Source organism: Carcharhinus amblyrhynchos, chromosome 17 (genome assembly GCF_965287045.1).
Source record: "Carcharhinus amblyrhynchos chromosome 17, sCarAmb.v2.hapA, whole genome shotgun sequence".
Lineage (NCBI taxonomy): Eukaryota > Metazoa > Chordata > Chondrichthyes > Carcharhiniformes > Carcharhinidae > Carcharhinus > Carcharhinus amblyrhynchos.
In genome coordinates, this window is record NC_137340.1 from 34,782,172 (window position 1) to 34,803,667 (window position 21,496).

Here is a 21,496-nt window from a genome sequence, read left to right on the forward strand (position 1 = left end):
CTGTTCTGATGGTGTGGGAAATCTGGCAGTGGGAGATGCACTCGTGACAGGAATACATTTACAAATACTGTGCATGCCCAGCCATGAGATTTTCCCACACCTTTGCACTGGAAAATTAGAGTGTTGGGGTGGGAGAATTCCCCCTGTATCTTTCCTCCTCTTTCCTACATCCTGCAGTTTCTCACCTGTTAGTCCACCTTAACAATGGCACGGTGGCACAGTGGTTAGCACTACCAACTCACAGCACCAGGGACCTGGGTTTGATTCCCAGCTTGGGCCACTGTCTGTGTGGAGTTTGTACCTTTTCTCTGAGACTGCATGGGTTCCTCCGGGTGCTCCGGTTTCCTCCCACGTGTGTTGGTGAGATATATTGACCCAAACAGGCACTGGACTGTGGTGATTAGGGGAATTTCATAGTAACATCATTGCAGAGTTAATGCAAGCCTTACTTGTGACTAATAAATAAACCTTACATTTACTTTACTTTTTAATAATTGCTGCAGGTTTCAGTTCCAGAGGTGAATTCAAATGTATGTTATGCAATCTTAAGGGTAATATGCAGCATTCTCGAATTAACATAATTAAAAACTTGTGGTTGTAATCCGGTGCACCTTCGGAAAACAATATTTTAGAAAATCCTTACATCCTTTTCCCTGAAGGCATTGTCTGTATATATTGTTTTAAAGATAAATGACAATGGTTGGGGAGAATAAAAAAAACTATATTATTTATTTCCAGAAATCCTGATGGTGATGAAAAACCTTGGTGTTATTTTAGGGAAAAACGTGATAAATTAAATTGGGATCATTGTGCCATTTCTCCCTGCGCCACAGGTATGTACTATCTGTGTTAGTTGCAACTGTTCCATTAGTTAAGTAATTCATATGGGTGTTATCCTGATTTTACAGAATAACCGATAACTACACAGCAGTATTACAATCTTTGATGCAATTAATGCTTTGCTGATTAAGGCTGAAGTGCTAATAGTCCAATTCAAACTCCTTTACATTGAGAGATAGAAATAAATTGAAACCCATGTCAGCTCCATATATTGAAGGATGGGGGCAGTCGTAAGTAAGAAGATTTTATCAAACCCTTTTCAATTTTGCTCAGAGGCATGGGCAGGCCAAAGGGATTTATTTTCTTCTACCGACAGTCTCAGATCTTTTAGATTTTAAAAGTATATCTGGGTGTCTACTTGCTCTACTATATTTGTTTATTTCATGGTGGTAGAGTGGTTAGCACTGCTGCCTCACAACACCAGGGGCCTTGGATCAATTCCAGCCTTAGGACTGACTGTGGAGTTTGCACATTCTCCCCACATCTGCGTGGATTTCCTCCGGATGCTCTGGTTTCCTCCCACACTCCAAAGATGTGCAGGTTTGGTTGATTGCTAAATTGCCCCTTAGTGTCCGGGGGATTAACAGAGCAGATGCATAGCATTAAGGGGATAGGATCTGGATGGGATTGTTATTGGTGCAGGTTCGATGGGCCAAATGGCCCATCTCTGCACTGTAGGGATTCTACGATTCTATATGGAATGTTCTTGTCAGCTGGTAACATTGAGTGGAAACCAGCCTAAACCATCTGTCTTACGCAGGTTTATGCCTTGAGAACTGCATGTCTGTACCTTTTCCATGTATCATGCTAAAGTTCATGACAATTAAAGAATATATTAGACTGCTGGAAAAGCAACAACTTGCAATCATGACACAATGGCAACAATCTTCTAGATAGCCCTCAATTATTTTCCTTCAAAATCAACTAGTCATCTAATAGCACTTTTCAATCTCCCCTTCCATAAGTGCAGTGATTTTCTTGCTACATTAAGGCATTTCTGGTGTTGTCAATGAGGAAAGCACTTTGTCTTGCATTGCGTCTTACACTGTTCCCACTCACCAAAGGATCAAAAGTGAGAGGGCGCAGATTTAAAGTGCTTTGCAAAAGAAGCAGATGCGATGCGAGAAAAACTTTTTCACACGAGTGGTTAGAATCATCGAGGTTTACAGCATTGAAACAGGCCCTTCAGTCCAACTTGTCCATGCCGCCCTTTTTTTTAAACCTCTACGCTAATCCCAATTGCCTCGCATTTGGCCTATATTCCTCTATACCCATGGTTAGGGTCTGAAGTGCACTGTCTTAAGTGTGGTGAAGGCAGGTTCAATCAAGGCATTCAAGAGGGCATTTGAATAGAAACAATATGCAGGGGTACGGCAGGAGAATGGCACAAAGTCATGATGCTTGTTGGGGGGATCATGATGCAGGCGAGGGGGGTGGTAGGGGTGGGGGGGAGGGGTTCTGTGGGAGCACCCAGGGTCCTGGGGCCAACGGGTATCTATTCACCTGGCTCCAACTGCAGAGCCCCAAAATGCGCAATAAACGGTTGCCAGGTCTTATGAAACACAGCAATAGACCCACGTAACGTGCATCTCATCTTCTCCAGCTTAATGTATCTACCACCTCCTTCACCCACTGTGACTGCGTCCGGGCTGCACCTGATTTCCACCTAAACAGGACTAGTCGTCGTGCGAGGAGTGCAGTGAAAGCTACAAAACCCGCTTGGAATTTTGGCAGCGGCAGATTTAAAGGCACAACCCCAAACAGGGCAGCCTGGGGGGTGGAGGGAAGGGGTGCACATATGCCCCGATCTAGCATTGCTGCAGTCATCTCAAATACTGATGCCCAGTGGTTATACAGTGATGGACAAGACCAGAACATATATAAGAGGGTGGCTGGAACTTGCCAGCACCATTCACAAATGTGCCTGATTTGTGCCTGGGTACATTCTAGAGAGTCTAACCCTGCTTAGATATGCTCTGTGAAGGAGTTTACATTGTACCACACCCAGCTTAACACATTGAGGAGGAATGTACCATGTCCCAATCCTCCTCCAAGAACTTTTCCCCCGGATCTCATTCCCACAAAGATTTAACCACTGATAGAAAGTTTTGTTGGGAGAGAATTTGAGTATAAGGGATTACTGCTGTAATCTTGAGGTATATTCCATATTTATGAGAGTCTGCATTTTGATTATTTCTGAAAAAGGTATCAAATGCCACAAGTAAAACCATCCCCTGTATAAAATTAATTAGTACTAATGCATAGAATGGATTTTCACTTTGCACTGTTTTCCATATAGCACCCAAAACACAAGCCCATCGGGAAGCTACAGCCAGACCTGCAACCCGATTAACTACCCCCTCTCCTACCAATGTGCGCTTTCAGTGTGGAATACCAGAGGTTGCAGTAATCACAGGAAAAATCTTTGGTGGCAGGAGGACAGTACCAGGAAAATATCCGTGGCAGGTATCTCTCCAGCTGAAAAACCGCATTGGACTTTATAAATCAGGACATCTGTGTGGAGGAACATTGATTAGACCATGCTGGGTTCTCACTGCTGCCCACTGCATTGTCTCACAGTAGGTATTAAGCATGTTTATATATTGCCTTGAGTTACCTTCTTATTACAGAGACTCACTTCCACTGCAGTGCCTTTCTCCATTTTGTAATTTATCTGTTATGTCTTTACTTTCTCTTGCAGTTACCTACCTCATTTATAGAAACTTCTTAGCAATACTGGAGTAAATACTTTCATTATAAAGTCATTTTAATTAAGTAGTTTTACCTCTCTGCACTGCCCGCTTGGGGCTTCCCACATTGAAAGTCTAGGCACTCCTTGTTCATTATGTTCCACTCATTATTGATCAGAAACTACTAGGCAACATATGTCTGAATTGATATCTAGCTTAGAGGGAATGACAGGAAAATAGTTATTTCAGTCAGGTTCTTGTAGTAACTGGAGATGATCTGATGTGGCTCCAACAGCAAAGGGTTTATTAAACTAATATGACTACACACAAGATAAGGGTCTGACAGAATGCATAGTCTCTTCTCTGCCCCAGCTCCAGCTGAAGATTCTCACCACTCTAATGACACACAACCTCGCTCCCAATTGGCTCGACTTCCTGTGCAGTCCAGCCCGCTCAAATGGCCCGCAAAGGATCGTCCCCTTAAAGGAGACACACCAACAGATTCCTTTCCCCCTTAATTCTTGAGTCCACCTATGAGTGAAAACAAAAGGGAAATAACATTATACATGGATGCATAAACATAATATCACATTAGGGAGACCCAAGGAAAATTCATTCATAAATTCAATCGGCCTGGGAACTCTTCCAGAATGCCTTAACTCAATACAGAGTCCCTCAGCAAGCAATGGATCCGGTCCAGCTGAAGAGAGAGGCAAACTCATCAGGTCAAGGATAATGTCTTCCCCTTTGGCTTCTTTCTCCTTGGCTGCTGATGCCGGAGGCTGCCTATGCTCAACAAGTATCCTTGCTTCTATTTTTGGCGCATCTGAGTCCATAGCAGGACACACTTGTGATCCCCTAGGTCAGGCCCGGCTCTCCCCTTCAAATGATCTACATTGTTTTTACACAGTGACCTTGTACTTCCAATACACAGTGCATAGTTCAGGAAATGAATGTTCTCTGAGAGAACAAGAATCTCCTGATCCCAGTCTTAAATTTACCATATACTCTCAGGAACTTCTGCCCCTCGCCTCCTCCTTAATCTACTCCCATATCAAACTGAGCTCATCAATGTTACCAATTCGAACTTCAGCCTCACAACTGGGAGAAAAATTCAGTGGATGTTTTAATTATCAAGATTAAACTAGTGTTGGCCTGAAGAAAAATGCTGGGAGTAATTTTTACCTTCATTGTTTGATTGTGGAGTTGCCCTTCGAAAATGGTTTCTATTTCCATTTTTAAAAATTTCTTTAAACTTTTATCTTGGAATTAAAGTTTCAGTTATTGAGAAAATAATCAATGCTGAAAGTTTTATCAGGAACAATTTGGTGTGATTTCTAAGGAAATTATAGCAATGTGTATTATTCCATTTTCCTACTCCCTTCTGATGCTGCTACAGCACGATTTCACAATTCCAACTGTCTGCTCAATAATGATGAGAATAGATCCAAATCCTTTGTTGTAGCTGTTGCACACAACTGGTTACTCAAGTGGGGTCTGCAACCGTTGTTGCATGGTGTTTTCCTGGTCTCCAAGTGACAGTGTTGTTCTGTCTCAATAATACGGTTGGAATGATCTGACAGGGACATACAAGACAGAAGATATGACAGCTCAAACTTGCAAAGACATCTCACAATGCCATGCACAAAAGTGGCTCATAATGACAAGAAATTGGGGGCACTTTTGTAATGGGATTCCCATAAGAGCAGGTTGATGTGGTAGGATTCAATCAACTATGCACCCAACATACTGAATTTAATTCATTACAGATTTTCAAACAGGCAAGAATATGATCTGTATCATAAATGTGATCCGCGAAGACAAGTGTCATCACAGATTAGCTGCTTCAACCCTTATATGGGCTACGTGTCTCTCTGAGCTCCTTGGTGACCCACTTAACACAAATCACAAATGTGCTGCTGGAGTTATACATTCAAGTGAGGGTCCCTTGGCTGCATTAATTGATAAAGTATTCATCCAAGTTACCTCTTAGCTTAGTGAGTTTGGTAGTCTAAAGAAGCATTTGCAATAAGAAACTTTAAGCTATTTTATTGATACAGGCTTAATGTTTAATTAATTATTAATTAGGATGTCTGATTCTGATTTTGGTCTGCCTTTATCATTGTGATGTCTTTTACTCGGAATGTGCATTTTACATTATTTTGGGATCATTTGCTAAGTCTTTTTAGTTAGGAACATTCTCCATTCTTTTAAATCAACACATAGGGCACAGCCTCGAGACTTCCGTATACAGCTTGGGAAACAAGACTTACAAAGGGAGGAATCGCATGAACAGAATTTTGATGTTGAAAGTATAATAGTCCATGAAAATTATCATGAGAGCTCTGTGGGATTATACAATGATATTGGTAAGCAACGCAATATACTTAACATTCAAGTTCGCAATCCATGGGCTGAATTTTACTGTGGTCTTCGAGGCCCCAAAATCCGGGTGAGGAACAGGTCCTGAGCCCACACTTGCCAACGGCACAACCGACTTACAGCGTGTACCATAGGTGGTCTCCTAATTGGCTCCTAATTAGCCTGTGGGCCTGCATCTAATTAAGGATGATGTGGAGATGCCAGCGTTGGACTGGGGTAAACACAGCAAGAAGTCTCACAACACCAGGTGAAAGTCCAGTAAGTTTATTTGGAATAAATGCCACTAACTTTTGGAGACCTGCTCCTTCGTCAGGTGAGTGGAAAGTTCTGATCACAAACAGGGCATATAAAGGCACATACTCAGTTTACAGAATACTGATCAGAATGCAAGTCTTTACAGCTATTCAAGTCTTAAAGGTGCAGATAACGTGAATGGAGATAGTATTAAGCATAGGTTAAAGAGATGTTATTGTCTCTAGACAGGACAGTAAGTGAGATGTTGCAAGCCCAGGCAAGTCATGCGGGTTACAAATAGTGTGACATGAACCCAAGATCCCAGTTGAAGACACCTTCATGTGTACGAAACTTGGCTATCAGTCTCTGCTCAGTGGCTCTGCGCTGTCGTGCGTCTTGAAGGCTGCCTTGGAGAACGGTCACCCAAAGATCAGAGGCTGAATGCCGTGACTGCTAAAGTGTTCCCCAACAGGAAGAGAACAGTCTTGCCTGGTGATCGAGTGGTGACAATCACCAGACAAGACAGTTCTCTTCCTGTTGGCGAACACTTCAGTGGTCATGGGCATTCGGCCTCTGATCTTCGGGTAAGCGTTTTCCAAGGTGGCCTTCACGTGAGAGCACCATCCACCAGGTACACGGCACATAATCTTGCAACTCAGCCAATGTTGTCTACTGATATGCTGCAGGAAAGGATGTCCCAAGGCATGGTACACTGGGGAGACCATGCAGATGCTATAACAACGGATGAATGAACACTGCTCGACAATCACCAGGCAAGACTGTTCCCTTCCTGTTGGTGAACACTTCAGCGGTTGTGGGCATTCGGCCTCTGATCTTCAGGTAAACATTCTCCAAGGTGGCCTTCACGACATACGACAGCACAGAGTCGCTGAGCAGAAACTGATAGCCAAGTTCTGCACACATGAGAATGGCCTCAACCGGGATCTTGGGTTCATGTCACACTATTTGTAACACCCATGACTTGCTGTCCTGTCTAGAGACAATACACATCTCTTTAACCTATGCTTAATGCTATCTCCACTCACATTGTCTGCACCTTTAAGACTTGAATAGCTGTAAAGACTTGCATTCTAATCAGTATTCTGTAAACTGAGTGTGTGCCTTTATATGCTCTGTTCGTGATCAGAACTTCCCACTCACCTGACGAAAGAGCAGCGCTCCGAAAACTAGTGGCATTTGCTACCAAATAAACCTGTTGGACTTTAACCTGGTGTTGTGAGACTCCTTACTCCAATTAAGGATGGCAGGCTGTCTGATGCTGCTGGAGGGTCAGCAGGACTGTAACCTCAGGAGTGGCCCCGAGGAGGTGAATGTTGATGTTGAGGTATGCTGGTGATCTCAAGTCTCCAACAGGTAAGATGAAAAAAATAAAAGATTCAGGAGGCTGAGGTGAAATGGCTCTGTAGTGATTGCAGTAAAAAGTCTGACAACACCAGGTTTTAGTCCAACCTATTTATTTGATAATGTACTCGCAAGCTTTCGGGTTAGCCCCTTCGTCAGGTGAATGGAGAGTTCTTGCCACAGGGGCTGGCCTTCCATGCCTTTTTAAAAAATAAATTTTATTCCAAATTCAAACTGAATCCAATTCATAGACCCCACGCGAGGGACAGACAAGATCCAAGCTGACAGGACGAAGCATTGCACCCCCTCCCGAGATGGCTTTGAAAGCTTGCGTAAGGTAAAGCTTCGGTTTAACCTCATTGGCTACTCTGATCCTTCACTCTAACCTCTCAACCAGCAATAATAATAGGGGCTTTAATTATGCAAATCAGCTATCTGCCACCTGGGAGTGGACAAAATTCCCCAGTGGTAGGCCTGAATCAGTAAACCCTCCCAAGATGGCTGCTCTGCATTCACCACCCCCTCCCCTCCTTAGTCTGTCACTCATGAACTGGTAAAAGCCTGGTCTTCAGTTTTGTTCGCCTTTAGGTGTCACAGCAAATTCTGATGTAAATCAATGTTTGCATTCCAGCTTTGGTCAGAATTAAAAAAGTCAATGGGCACTGTGCCCAGGAAACAAAGTATGTAAAAACTGCATGCTTACCAGAGACTGATTTCCAGCCTGGCACTAGATGTCACATTTCAGGATGGGGTCAGACTGAAACAGGTGCTGTATCCATTTTCTTTCTCTCAAAATTGAAGCAATTGTTCTGTTGTGTATGGCCAAACTGTAATGTCGTTTTCTGTTCATTGTACAGAGGCATCATCCAATCAGTTACTGCATACAAACGTGAGACTGATATCTGACCAACGCTGTAGGGACCCTCGATCATATGGAACCACTCTCAACGACAGCATGTTTTGTGCAGGAAACCTAGACGGAAGTGTGGATTCATGTCAGGTTTGCAATAACAATTCTTTGGATTATGGAACTTGTTTCCACTGTTTTCAATGATTTGTGACTGAGGTCAAATTCATTTTGGCAGTTTAACACATAGCTGGAGAAATGATACTAGAGGAAGGGGTTGAGATTTCCGAGAAACTGGGCCCAACTGGGAGGGGACGGATGGACCTGTTGAAGATGGATGAAGGATTACACCTCAACCATGCTGGGACTAATATCCTCATGGGAAGGTTAATTAATGTTGTGAGGGAGGGTTTGAACTAATTTGCAGAGTTGGAAGCATTAGAGGGGAGAAGGGAGAGGTACAGAGAATTGGAAGTGATAAATAATAAGGAACTTCCAAATATAGAAGGACTCACAAGGAAACTGCTAAGCAGTTTAACATGAATTTGGAATGCTTGTAGCAGGGTAAGTGAGACTGATGAGTACAGGACAGGACAATAAAGACCTGGCATTGGGATTTCCAAGTGAGTGTAAGATGTCCTGGTCCTATTAAGCTGTGGAAAGCATGCTTCTTCTAAATGGGGTCTTCATCTCGCTGACAGATTTGGCTCCCTCTCAGTTTGGGAACAGTTCAGAAGAGGTTGTAATTCAGGCACAGATACATTTCCTACTGCTCGAGTAAAGGTGGAGAGTTAATGAAGTGAGACTGTTATCATGCAACTTGGCTTTAAGGTCAGGGGATAATTACAGGATGGAAAGAAGCGACCAGAGGAAAAGGAGTGGAGCCAGGGCAGGCGTCAGATCACGATGGGGGAAGTTGATGATCATGAGAGGTTCCGATTGTCAGGACGGATCAGTGATCATGGAGCGGTGTCCAATCATGGGAGCACCCAATCACAGGAGCACATCCAATCACAGGAAAAGAAGCATGTCCGTTTCGGGGAAGGTGGGAGGAAGCCATCCTGTTCCTCTTGGCCCACAAACAGTGCCGCAAAAGCACATGCCTCCTGTTGGCTGGGACATTCAATGAGCTAGGTTAAACCCAAAATAGTGGATAGTCAGAAGCTTTTTCCCAGGGTGGAAGAGTCAATTACCAGGGGGCATAGGTTTAAGGTGCAGGGGTAAGGTTTAAAGGAGATGTACGAGGCAGATTTTTTACACAGAGAGTAGTGGGTGCCTGGAACTTGTTGCCAGGGGAGGTAGTGGAAGCGGATACGGTAGAGACTTTCAAGGGACATCTTGGCAAGTACATGAATAGGATGGGAATAGAGGGATATGGTCCCTGGAAGGGACAAAAAGTGGATACATTACCATAAGGGGAAAAGGAAGGACACCCAAAGTTCTCTGGATAATTAAAAAGCATAAAGTAAAATGCAACAGAGAAAGAAAACTTATGACAAATGTAATGTTGATAATGCATGATGAAACAAATTGAATACAGAAAGTACACGGGCAATCTAAAAAAAAGCTTAAGAAAACAAAACAGAGATTATGGAAATAGTTTAACAGCTAACATAAAAGGGAACCCAAAAGCCTTTAATGACCATATAAATTGTAAAAGAGTAGTCAAAGAAATGATGGACCAGATGGTACAAAAAGATCTTCTTAAGGAGGGAAAATAAATAACTGAGGTATTAAATTAGTACTTTGTATTTGACCTTCAATAGATAAGGAGATTTTACTAATGCAGCAGTAAAGGAGAATTGACATTGGATAGGATAAAAAAATAGATTAAGGCACAAATTGATTGATTGGTCTCCTTTAATGTTGTATAGCTTTATGATTCTATATGAACAAGCATCATTCAGTGCAAGGGTCTAAATCCCGATGAAACTAAACTCCTTTTCATAGTCAAAGGTTTGAATGGATGTTCTAAAGTTGCGTATCTTTATTTCATGCTTAGGGTGATTCTGGTGGACCACTGACTTGTTTGAAAGATGGGCGTTACCAAATCTATGGAATAGTGAGCTGGGGTGATCGCTGTGGAGTGAAGAATAAACCTGGTGTCTATGTCCGTGTCACCAAATTCCTTAAATGGATTCGAACACGAGCCACTTAAATGCAGTGGTTGAACATACAGGATTGTTGTGGAATATAAAAAGATGCTTGACAGTACTATTTAACACATCCATTATTTCTAGAATGCACATTAAGGATATGCAAATATGTTATTACCTCAGTTTTAGTAACAATGGGATCACATCTACCACCTTAATAACATTTTGATTATCATTAGCATTGATTTTGTATTCCTGTAATACCATTTTTCCATGAAGTGGGAAGTATAACTGTGTCGCAGTCTGAGTGATTGCATGTGTAAAGTGCCTTTGGTGTTAAACTTCCATGGTGATAGCTCTAACTCACAGCCTGAATGCCAGTCCTGTTGCTTCTTATTTTAATTAACAAATCAGAATGGCAGGTTTCCTTAGATGGAACAATATCTTTGTAATTTGTGTACAATTTGAGTGTATATAATTGATTAAATACAATTCTGTTTTGCTGATCCTCAAATGAGTCCCTTATAAGTTATTTCAATGCTGAATCTTGGCAGCTTTAGTCAAACACCTTGGTTATCATAGATGACAGTCAATAGATCAGAGACTGTAAGCATCTGGAACATAAGGTTTGTGGTTCAAAATTTAGCTTTCAGGTCGGTTAACTTAAAAATACATGTTAATTATAATTCCCTCAGCCTTGGCACATCTTGTGGTTTGCATGTTCAACAGATTTGGTAAGCTACAAATTTTTATAGGACCTGGAAGTTTAAATTACCAAAGTGTATGTGGATTATTTAAGTTACAATGCAATAATGTAAGAGGGAGTAACTTTGATTTTGGGTGGTAATGTAAAACAGGAGATATTGATTCAGCCTCCTGTTACACAGCTCACCTCATTTGCATTTCCATTGAGTTTAGTGGACGAGTTGGTCAATGTGGTTGGGCATGACTCAAAAAGTAGGATCTTTGTGCCATGATTGGTCAGCATTTGCGTTTGCCATTCAACGTGTCAGGGACATCAAGGAATCCCCTTTTCAAGAGGTAAGGTGCAATCTTCCCGGCCTTTCATGCCATGTTCCCGCAGGAATGAGGATGCAGCACCCCGCCAAATGTTGGAAAAATGCCACCCACGTGAACAGTGGTAACATCTTTGTAGTAAAGTTTCATCTGTACTGTCCAACTGGTGAACTGATGGAACAGATTATCTGCCACTTAGAGAACTTGTTCCATTTTCTACTGCTATCAATAGATGATCAGTCAGGTGGATTCTATGCAGGGTAGGTGATACCCTTTGTTAGGTTACCTTTGAAGTGATGAAGGTGAAAAATATGTCCCTCCTAGTCTTTGACAGCTTTATTTATTTACAGGGATGCCCCATAAATAGGACATGAAATGGAGGTACGCAATGTTTGATTCCATTGCTTTCAAATATTGGAGAGATACTTTACAAAATTCACCAAAGTCTGTGGAAGAAAGAGTTAAATGGTTGGTCTAAACAACATCTTGATGAAAAGTGGAAGCTGTATTAAACTGAAATAAGACAGTCAAATGCCAGTCAACACTGGTGCAACACTATTTTATACTCTCCAGCATTTTTACCATAATTAGAAAAAGGTACAAGTATGGGGGGAATCTTACCAGAATTTGGCAAACTGACTGTTCTGGCACTGTGTAAGTCTACAGCTCCATTGTCCAGCTTTCTCTCCAGATTTTGAGCCTCTTAGTCTGATAAACAAAACAAGTGGGCATGGCTTATGCCGCCACACTGGTGATACGGGGACTCTGACAGCTGGGCACAGGCTCCACTAAGATCAGGGCACCATCTTTAAAGGGTGGCCCGATCGGACTACAAAACTTACTAATCCCTGCTCCACTTCCCTCGCTGGCTTCAGCGATCCCACCCTACAACTCCCCCCCACTCACCTATCTCCACACAGTCATCACTAGCATCCTCATTGCACCCTACCACTCTCCCCTCTATGGTCATGGCCAGCATCCCCATTGCCTTTCTCAACTCCATCCCTGCCCTTCCACCTCTAACACACCAGCATTCACATCCTCTCTCAGTGCTCATTTCCCCTACACCAGAAATAGACGAGCCCCCTGCCACCCCACTCCAATGAAGCTCCCTCTAAGATATTCCCCCAGCAATTCTCCAGTACAGGATGGCACTGCCAGGGGACATTGCCAGAGCACTGTCTGTATATGTTCCTCTCACCCAGGGGTTTATAATGATCTTTTTGCCCCCAGAGAGGTGCTCCTGATAGGTTCACATTTAGGCACACCTATTGTAAACCTTATTGATATAACGCCACATCAGTGAGACATGAAACGTTACTGAGGGGGGGATAATTTGACAAAGGGGGGTAGATAAATAAATGCAAATTTATTTGTGTATTCAAATCAGGTTCACACCTATTATGGGCATGAAACTGATTACATCACTGGTGAGGGGCAATCGGAGATTGTGAGATGGGGCAAAATCAGAGGTGGCGAGCCTGGGTTCAAGATTCCCCCCATTCCTGTTAATGGAAATGTAGCCTAAGGGCAGGATTTTCTGACTGTGTGACCACCAAGACCACAAAATTCCACCTGACTCCAATAGATCTTTGCATGTTCTGTGTCCTGCCCACCGTGGTTCCTGTGGTGGGTGGGACGGGAAAATTCCATCCTAAGAGTTTGAGTAGTGAAAGACATATCTATCCAAAAAGATATAACATTATCCTTTTCCAACTATTCTGGCAAACAGTTCCTGCAACTCTGTGGAAAAGACTCAAAGCAAAGACATCTTAATGCGCACAAAAACATTTTCCCAGAAGTGTACACAATGTTGTAATTGTGAACACCAATTGTGAGGCTCTATCTCAATTTTTGTAATTGTAGGTAAGGTATAAACATAAATACTCAGAGCCAGGGTTGTTATACCATCTGCCATTTCTCCTGAAGTGTCAGCCCATGACAAATCAGTTCACGGCCCATCCACTTCACCTTTTGAAACCTCAGAGAAAGAAATTATCAGACACAAGGCCGTATTTTACGACCTCGCTTGGGCGAGGCTTGTAAAATCCTACCTGCGGCCAATGGAGAATGTGAGCAGCCCCCACCCTGATTCCAGAGCAGGCGTGGCAGTAAGTTTCAATGAATTGGGCTGTGATTCTTTGGAAGAGAATATAGTCTCATACCTGTAACAACCCACAGCTTGGTCAGAATGACAGGCCAAACTGATGTTTGAATTTGTGCGGTACCACATCATTCATTCATTTCTGCTGGAATAGGTTAGAACTTCAGTGATCAAGAGGTTTTTTTTTGCCTTGCTGTTATAAGGTGCAGTGTTAATATTGATTATTGTATCCTTTGCTTTAACAACAAAACCTACATTCTGTCATTTTATGTTCAATGAAACAAATCTAAAGCTGCGGCACTCTAATTCTGGGATTTCCTTATTAGGCTTTTGTTTATTAGGTTGGTAACTGTAGAATAAAATGTTGGCACTGTTGCTGACTTTCCAGTATTATAAAGGATTTTGATTTGATTTGATTTATTATTGGCACATGTATTAGCATAGAGCAAAAAGTGTTGTTTCTTGCATGCTATACAAGGCATAATGTGCATAGAGAAGGAAAGGAGACAGTGCAGAATGTAATGTTACAGTCATGGTTAGGGTGTAGAGAAAGATCAATTTAATGCAAGGTAGGTCCATTAAAAAGTCTGATGGCAGCAGGAAAGAAGTTGTTTTCGAGTCGGTTGATATGTGATCTCAGACTTTTGTATCTTTTATGCTGGCTGTTTTTCCGAGGCAGCAGGAAGTATAGACAATGTCAATGGACATCAAGTTGTTAATTGACTCAAATTTGAGCTAAGGGTTAATCGGGAATCAGCATCTCGGCTGTGTAGTAATAGTAATAACTGCTGGCTGTGATTTGCTTGACTGTTTTTTATGATGCTTTAATATTTTTGCACAAACACAGATTACAGAATTAATTTTCTTTGGTTGTGCAACAAAAATGACATTTCACTTAGATGTATTCGCCAGTGCCTTACTTCAGATGATCTGAATTTCTCTGGATTAAAATTGCTTGCTCCAGTTTTACATGCAGCATTGTGAGCCTTATTTTCAGGAAGATGTCAAGACCTGGGAGATGATGCTGAAGGTGATAGATACCTTGGATGAAAACTTCAGTCATGATGACAGATTGGGGAACAATGAGTCTGTTCATAAGAATAAGCAAGGTGAACAGGAAATCTAATGGTGATGTCCAAAATTGTGAAAGGATTAAGAAAGTAAGTCAAGAGAAATGATTTCCATTGCTGAATCAATTATTGAATTGAAAACATAAATTTAATCATCAAAAGAATGGTGTCAGAGATTAGGATTTTATTTTGACGCAGAAAATTATTAAAACATGGCATGTCCTATCAGAAACAATAGCTGGAACTGGAATTCCCATTGACAGCCGCAGGACCAGAGAATCCCGCCACTAGCAAACAATGCGCTACCTCCCATCGGGGGGAAACATGCAGCTGGGAGGCCAGAGAATCTCACCCCACATTGGGAACAAAATCTATAATATCTATTAAAAGGGAAGCGGACAATATTTGAGAAGAAGTATACTGACAGGGGAAGAGGAGGGGAATGGAACGAAGTGGATAGCCCTGTAAGAGGCTTAAGCAAAAACATAGTGGAGTGAATATACCCCACGTACCATTTTATATAGGGACTGACTTTTGCCCCATTTTGGTGCAGGAAATAGGTGGTTATGCAGGAAATTAGAGTTCAGAATTTCCCACCCCAATCCTGATGGCATCCAGGCTACCGCTACCATGATAGGAGCTCATTAATGGGTGGCTCAGGTGCATTGAATGTCTTAAAGACCCACCAGAAGTCACTGAAAATTATGATAGGTTAAATTTTTGGGTGCTGTATTCTCACACATGCACAACTATACATTCGTGTGCAACCAGTCTGAATAAACTGATCTTGTGCAAATCGTAAAATATTTGACTAAAGCAGCACACAAACACTGATGTTGCTCTATTCTTCAAGAGGGCATGCCTCCCAAACTCAGTCTCCCAAATATGTTTCTTACAAGGATTGTCTTGTCCCGTCGCTGTAGATTTAGCACCTCCTCTGTAATGTGATTTCCAATTACACACAACTATTGTACTCTAAAGCTTTTAGACAATGATTTGGTCAGCCCATCATGGGACGTGAGGATGTAATTTGAGGAATGCACTCCTACAATCTTGTTTGCCGCTGTCATGGAAACCTGGAAACAGTTCATTTCATAGGATCTTACAGTGCAGAAGAGGCCCTTCAGCCCATCAAATCTGTATCAAGATGAGAGAAACACCTGACCTACCTACCTTTTCCCATTCACCAGCACTTGGCCCATAGCCTTGAATGTTATGATGTACCAAGTATTCATCCAGATACTTCTAAAAGAGTGTGAGGCAAACTGTCTCTACCACCCTTCCATGCATCACATTCCAGACCGTCACCACCCTCTGGGTAAGAAAGTTTTTCTTCACATCCCCCAAACCTCCTGCCCCTCACTTTGAACTTGTGTCCCCTCCTGTCTGACCCTTCAACTAAGGAGAACAGCTGCTCCATATCCATTCTTAATAATCTTATACACCTCCATCAATCGCCCCTCAGTCTTCTCTTCTCCAATGAAAATAACTTAAGTTTTATCCAATCTCTCTTCGTAACTTAAATGTTCCATCTCAGACAACAGCCTGGTGAATCTCCTCCGCACCCCCTCCAGTCCAATCACATCTTTCCTATAATGTGGCAAAAAGAACTGCACACAGTACTCCAGCTGTGGCCTCACCAAAGTCCTGCACATCTCCAATATAACCTGCCCTGCTTTTGTAATCTATACCCTGACTGATAAAGGCATGAGTCCCATATGGCTTTTTCACCACCCTACTAAAATGCCCTTCTGTCTCCAGAGATCTAAGGACAAGCATGCCTAGATCCCTTTGTGCCACAGAACTTCCTAGTGTCATGCCGTTCATTGTTAAGTTAATCCTTCCGAAGTGTGTCACCTCACATTTCTCAGAGTAAAATTCCATCTGCTACTTTTCTGCCCATTTAACCATTCTGTTTATATCTTTCTGTAGCCCAAGACACTCATCCTCACTGTTAACCATCGGCAATCTCTGTGCCATCCCCACTGAAGTAAATCACATTGTTTCTTCAGAGGGAGTTTAAAAAAGAATCTCCCACACATTGTGCACAGCAGAGTGCCTCAGCATAAATCCCATTGAAAGGCTGGGAGCGGGGCCTGTTCTCACTGGAGAGGGCTGCAGCAGAGCGCTGAGTGGGTCACTGCGCATGCATTGATCAGTGCCGAGATTGGCGCATATGAAATGGCCTCCGTCTACTGGCCTCCCAATTGCTGGCCAGCCCTGTGATCCTGCGTCGCTGGCTGTGTGACCCCCAGCACAACCCATCATTGCCCCCCTCCCCCCCCCCACCACCCAGGATATCCAAGCCAGCCACGTACCTGCCCACCCCCAGTCCACTTCAATCACTTCCCCTACCCCCCGCAGCTCCAAACTCCCAATCAAAACGCCGATCCCTCCCTCCCACCATGGCAGACCAGAACTCCCCCCTACCACCCCACCATTCCACAACCCCCCCCCCCAACCACCCCACCCCTGCACCCCACCCCAATGGCCTCCCTCCCTCTGCCACTTAGTCCAATTGCAGAGTGGCAGCGGGGACCACAGCCCCACCAATTTGCCCCCAGGGGCCCTGTCCCATCAGGCCCCGCTCCTCCCATTAGGCCCCACACCCTTGGCACTGCCCAATGCCCGGTGGGCAGTGCTAAGATGCTGGCTGGGCAGCACCCAATTCTCGGTTGCTCCCCTCTTCACTCCACGTGGAGAGCTGCTGGAGTGAAACACTGCTGGTGGGGGTGGTGGGGGAAAGGGTAGTGGGCCTGGAGATTTCAGTCCTGATCCTGCTAATGGGATTTGAATTATATTTAAATAATGGCCTGCATAATTTGTGATGTGGATGTGCTGGTGTTGGACTGGGGTAAACACAGTAAAAAGTCTGACAACACCAGGTTTTAGGTTGGACTAAAACCTGGTGTTGTCAGACTTTTTACTGCATAATTTATGCAGCTCCATGCCGATTTCCGGTGCAGAGCTGACAGTGCTGGAAATCTGGCACTGTGAGATGAGTGGACACCTGGCCAAGCACAAATCAGGCAAATTGGTCACCGGTAGAGTCTCTCAGCTCACTGCACTAAAAAAGCAATGAGGCGGGATAGGAGAATCGCCCCCACTAATCCTACCCCAACATGGTTATCTATGTAGTTTATATAAATAATGAATAGTAAGGGACCCAGCACAGATCCCTGTGGACACTGGCTTGCAGAGTCAAATTTTAAGGTATCTTATCAGTCCTTCTTATAGAAAGAAGTATCAAGATTGTTAAATGGAAATCATGATGGTCTTTTCTGTTTGTTTCCTTTCCTCTTTTGGCTTGATAGCCTTTAGAAAAAAGAAATAACACATCGTGGAAGGGAGGAAGGGACATTTACATGGCATGATTTATGACCTCAGAATGCCTCAAAGCATTAATACCCTTAACAACAACTATTTATACAGCAACTTTAATGCGGTAAGACATCTCAAGCTGTTTCACAGGAGTATTATAAAACAAATTTGACACTAAGTCATATAAGGAGATATTAGGATATGTGGCCAAACATTCAGCCAAAGAGGTAGGTCTTAAAGCAGGTGTGAAAGATGGGGAGGTTGGGGGAGGGCATTTCAGATCTTAGGGTTTAATCAGCTGAAGGTACAGTCATCAACAGCATTAAAATAAAATGTAGTCACTGTTAAATGGTGGCAACTCCAGCAGTGATTTAGCATACAGGTGACAGTGGCAACATGATAATGTCAGTGGTAATAGTGGTCCTAGTTAATGTTCTAGGGGCATGATTTCAAATCTTACCATGGCAGCTGGTAAAATCAATTAATAAATGTGAAATATAAAACTAATTTCAGTAATGTCTCTTAAGGAAAAAAATCCACTACCCTTACGTGGTCTAACTTACATGTAACTCCAAACCTGAAGCAATGTGAACATAGAAACGTAGAAAAACTACAGCGCAAACAGACCTTTCGGCCCACAAGTTGTGCCGAACATGTCCCTACCTACTAGGCATACCTATAACCCACCACCTTACTGAGTTCCATGTACTTATCTAGAAGTCTCTTAAAAGACCCTATCGAATCCACCTCTACTACCGCCGCCAGCAGCCGATTCCACCCACCCACCACCCTCTGATTGAAAAGCTTATCCCTGACATCTCCTCTGTACCTACTCCCCAGTACCCTAAACCTGTGTCCTCTTGTGGCAATCATTTCAGTCCTGGGAAAAAGCCTCTGAGAATCCACTCAATCAATACATCTCATCATCTTATACACCTCTATCAGGTCACCTATATCTTTTAATTGTTTGTGAAATGGTTTGAAACTCCTGAAACTCTCTGGATAAATCTGAATCGAAGCCTTAGGCATGAACTTTAAGCACACCCACTGGCGGGTTTTTGGACAGACATGAAGTTGTAGGGATTGGATTTCCTCTGGGCTCCTAATTGACGTGATCACAAAGTGATTGTGCGCTGGGGCAGGCAAGACCTTAGACGTGAAGTCCATCTTTGCTCCAACTGAGACTCTTAAATGGCTAATTAGTGGCCACTTAAGGGCCATTTCCTGACAAGTCAGATTGATTAGCAGCTCATTAAGGTGGGACATTCTCCCAAATGAGGAAGTCCTGCCTGCAACCAATCAATGCTTATTGGAGTGTAAATTGGCTGTGGAGTCATCAGCAGGGATACGTTCCTGCCATCCAAAAAATTCAGACCTTAGTTTCTTTGGATCACTTGTTTAAATCACATTATGTCACTACAAGACAGATCTCTGTGGAATGTGAAATACCCATGTTAATTTCAAGAGTAGAGGAGTAAGACCCCTTGGAAAAGAACCCCAGTAAAAATTTTAAAGTCATTTGTTATTTTGCTGTCAGGGACAGTTTAAGTATCAGAATGAATAGTATATAGTACTGCTATTTCAAATGCTAAATTATTTTTGCTTTTGCTTAATTTTATGGGCATCTGTTAACACCAGTTTATGGTTTGGCCTGATATACATTGTTTAGCCACCTGGTGTTGAACAGGCATATGAAAGGTCGGGCATGTAACACTCGATAGCCTGTATTAGTTCAATTCAAACCTAGAAATAAAGGGAAACACCATTTAATCCTGTGATGCTAAGTTTTAGTTCAAAGGTAGGATAGGTTTATGTGTGGAAGATATACCATTTACAATGATCTCAAGTATAAAATATTGGTGGTGTGGTAATATTTACCACTACTTAATATTTCACAGTCTTTTGTATATGTCTTTCTATTGCTTTTCTTAGTGTCCCCATGCGCTTTCAGACAATGCAATACTCCACAATAGTATTCATATCTTGCTGTGTATCCTTTAATTGTTTGCAATTTCTTCTGCACCCATTATATGTCTGTGAGTCATTGACAAGCATTGGTTCTTTTAATGCCTTAACGTCAAGCTTATGTCCACCCCATATGACGTGTACTGATAATTCCTCATGACAAAGACTTCTAAAATATTCAGGACCTGAATTCAATAACACACACTTTTCTCAAAATTCTTAGACTATTGCGCCTCCAAAATTAAACACCACATAGCTTTTGTTTCTGAATCAAATTCAATTTTATACACAAACTACCAGAAGGAACCTTGAACAATTCAAATGTGGGTTAATATCCAGACAAGTATCTCGAACATCACTGTTACATAGCCTGGAACAAAATGTTCCCATAAATTTTAATTATACTAACTTCCTATGCCATGCCTGATTTTCTAACAGAATAATCAAAAACACCAAAGAAATGGCACAACTCCGTGTAGTATACAGGTTATCCTGGCTCTTGCTTGAACCCTGACAGTAAATTGTGTTTTGTGTATGAGAGCTGTATGGACTCATGGAAAGGTTGCAATAATTTTAACTTTTAGGTGGATTGGCCATGCTAAATTACCCCTTGGTGTCAGGGGGACAAGATAGGATAAATGCATGAGGGATAGGACCTGCGTGAGATTGTGGTTGGTTCAGACTTGATAGGCCAAATGGCTCTGCACTATAGGATTCTATTTGATTCGATCATCTGGGGATTATTTGCAAGGCAGATTTTTATTGCCCATCCCTAATTGGACTTGAACATCTCAGTTGGTCATTTCAAAGGGGAGTTGTGAATCAACCATGTGGCTGCGTGTCTGCAATTGCACATAGGGCTGCAGATTTCCTTTCCAAAAGGACTTTAGCGAATGACATGGGTTTTTACAACAATCCAGTAGCTACATAGTTACATTACTGTTACTGATTGTTTATTCCAGATGTATTTATTAACTGAAAGTAAATTCCCCAGAAGCCATGGTGGAATTTGGACTCGTGTCTCTAGATCATTAATCCAAGCCTCTGGATTGCATATCCGGTCCAGTGATGAAATCATGGTGTTGTCATTCCCTAAATGTACCCAGAGCTAGTGCCAGGTGCAGTTAGGTAAGAGAAACGTCTAACGCCATTAAGTTCATTGCACATTTCTCCACAAGCAATTAGCCGAACACTGTAAAGGGGAAATCTCTTTCTACAGATACATACACTCCAAAAATGACCGCAAGAAACTACAAAGGGGCGTGAATGAAACTTAGTCCATCACGCAAACCAGCCTCCCATCGATTGATTCTGTCTACACTTCCCACTGTCTTGGAAAAGCATTAGGAAAAAGGTACAAAAGTGTGAGGTCATGTACCAACCGACTCAAGAACTGCTTCTTCCCTGCTGCCATCAGACCTCTGAATGAACCTACCTCAAACTAAGTTGATCTTTCTCTACACCCTAGCTATGGTTGTGACACTACATTCTGCACTCTCTCCTTTCCTTCTCTATGAACGGTATGCTTTGTCTATATTACGTGCAAGAAACAACACTTTTCACTGTGT

General features: G+C 42.6%; 2 protein-coding genes across 2 annotated transcripts in view; both read left to right on the top strand.

Moving 5' to 3' along the window:
- LOC145354577 (factor VII-activating protease-like) overlaps positions 1-10,513 on the top strand; it is an 80,112-nt gene extending 69,599 nt beyond the window's left edge. Inside the window, exons 13-18 of the mRNA XM_080206042.1 lie at positions 739-833; positions 3,140-3,419; positions 5,757-5,899; positions 8,140-8,274; positions 8,366-8,508; positions 10,358-10,513. Of these exons, the coding sequence (XP_080062168.1) occupies positions 739-833; positions 3,140-3,419; positions 5,757-5,899; positions 8,140-8,274; positions 8,366-8,508; positions 10,358-10,513 (952 nt within the window). The remainder of the gene's footprint in view (positions 1-738; positions 834-3,139; positions 3,420-5,756; positions 5,900-8,139; positions 8,275-8,365; positions 8,509-10,357) is intronic.
- A 4,029-nt stretch (positions 10,514-14,542) lies between these two features.
- LOC145354578 (factor VII-activating protease-like) overlaps positions 14,543-21,496 on the top strand; it is a 52,925-nt gene continuing 45,971 nt past the window's right edge. Inside the window, exon 1 of the mRNA XM_080206043.1 lies at positions 14,543-14,681. Within this exon, the coding sequence (XP_080062169.1) occupies positions 14,543-14,681 (139 nt within the window). The remainder of the gene's footprint in view (positions 14,682-21,496) is intronic.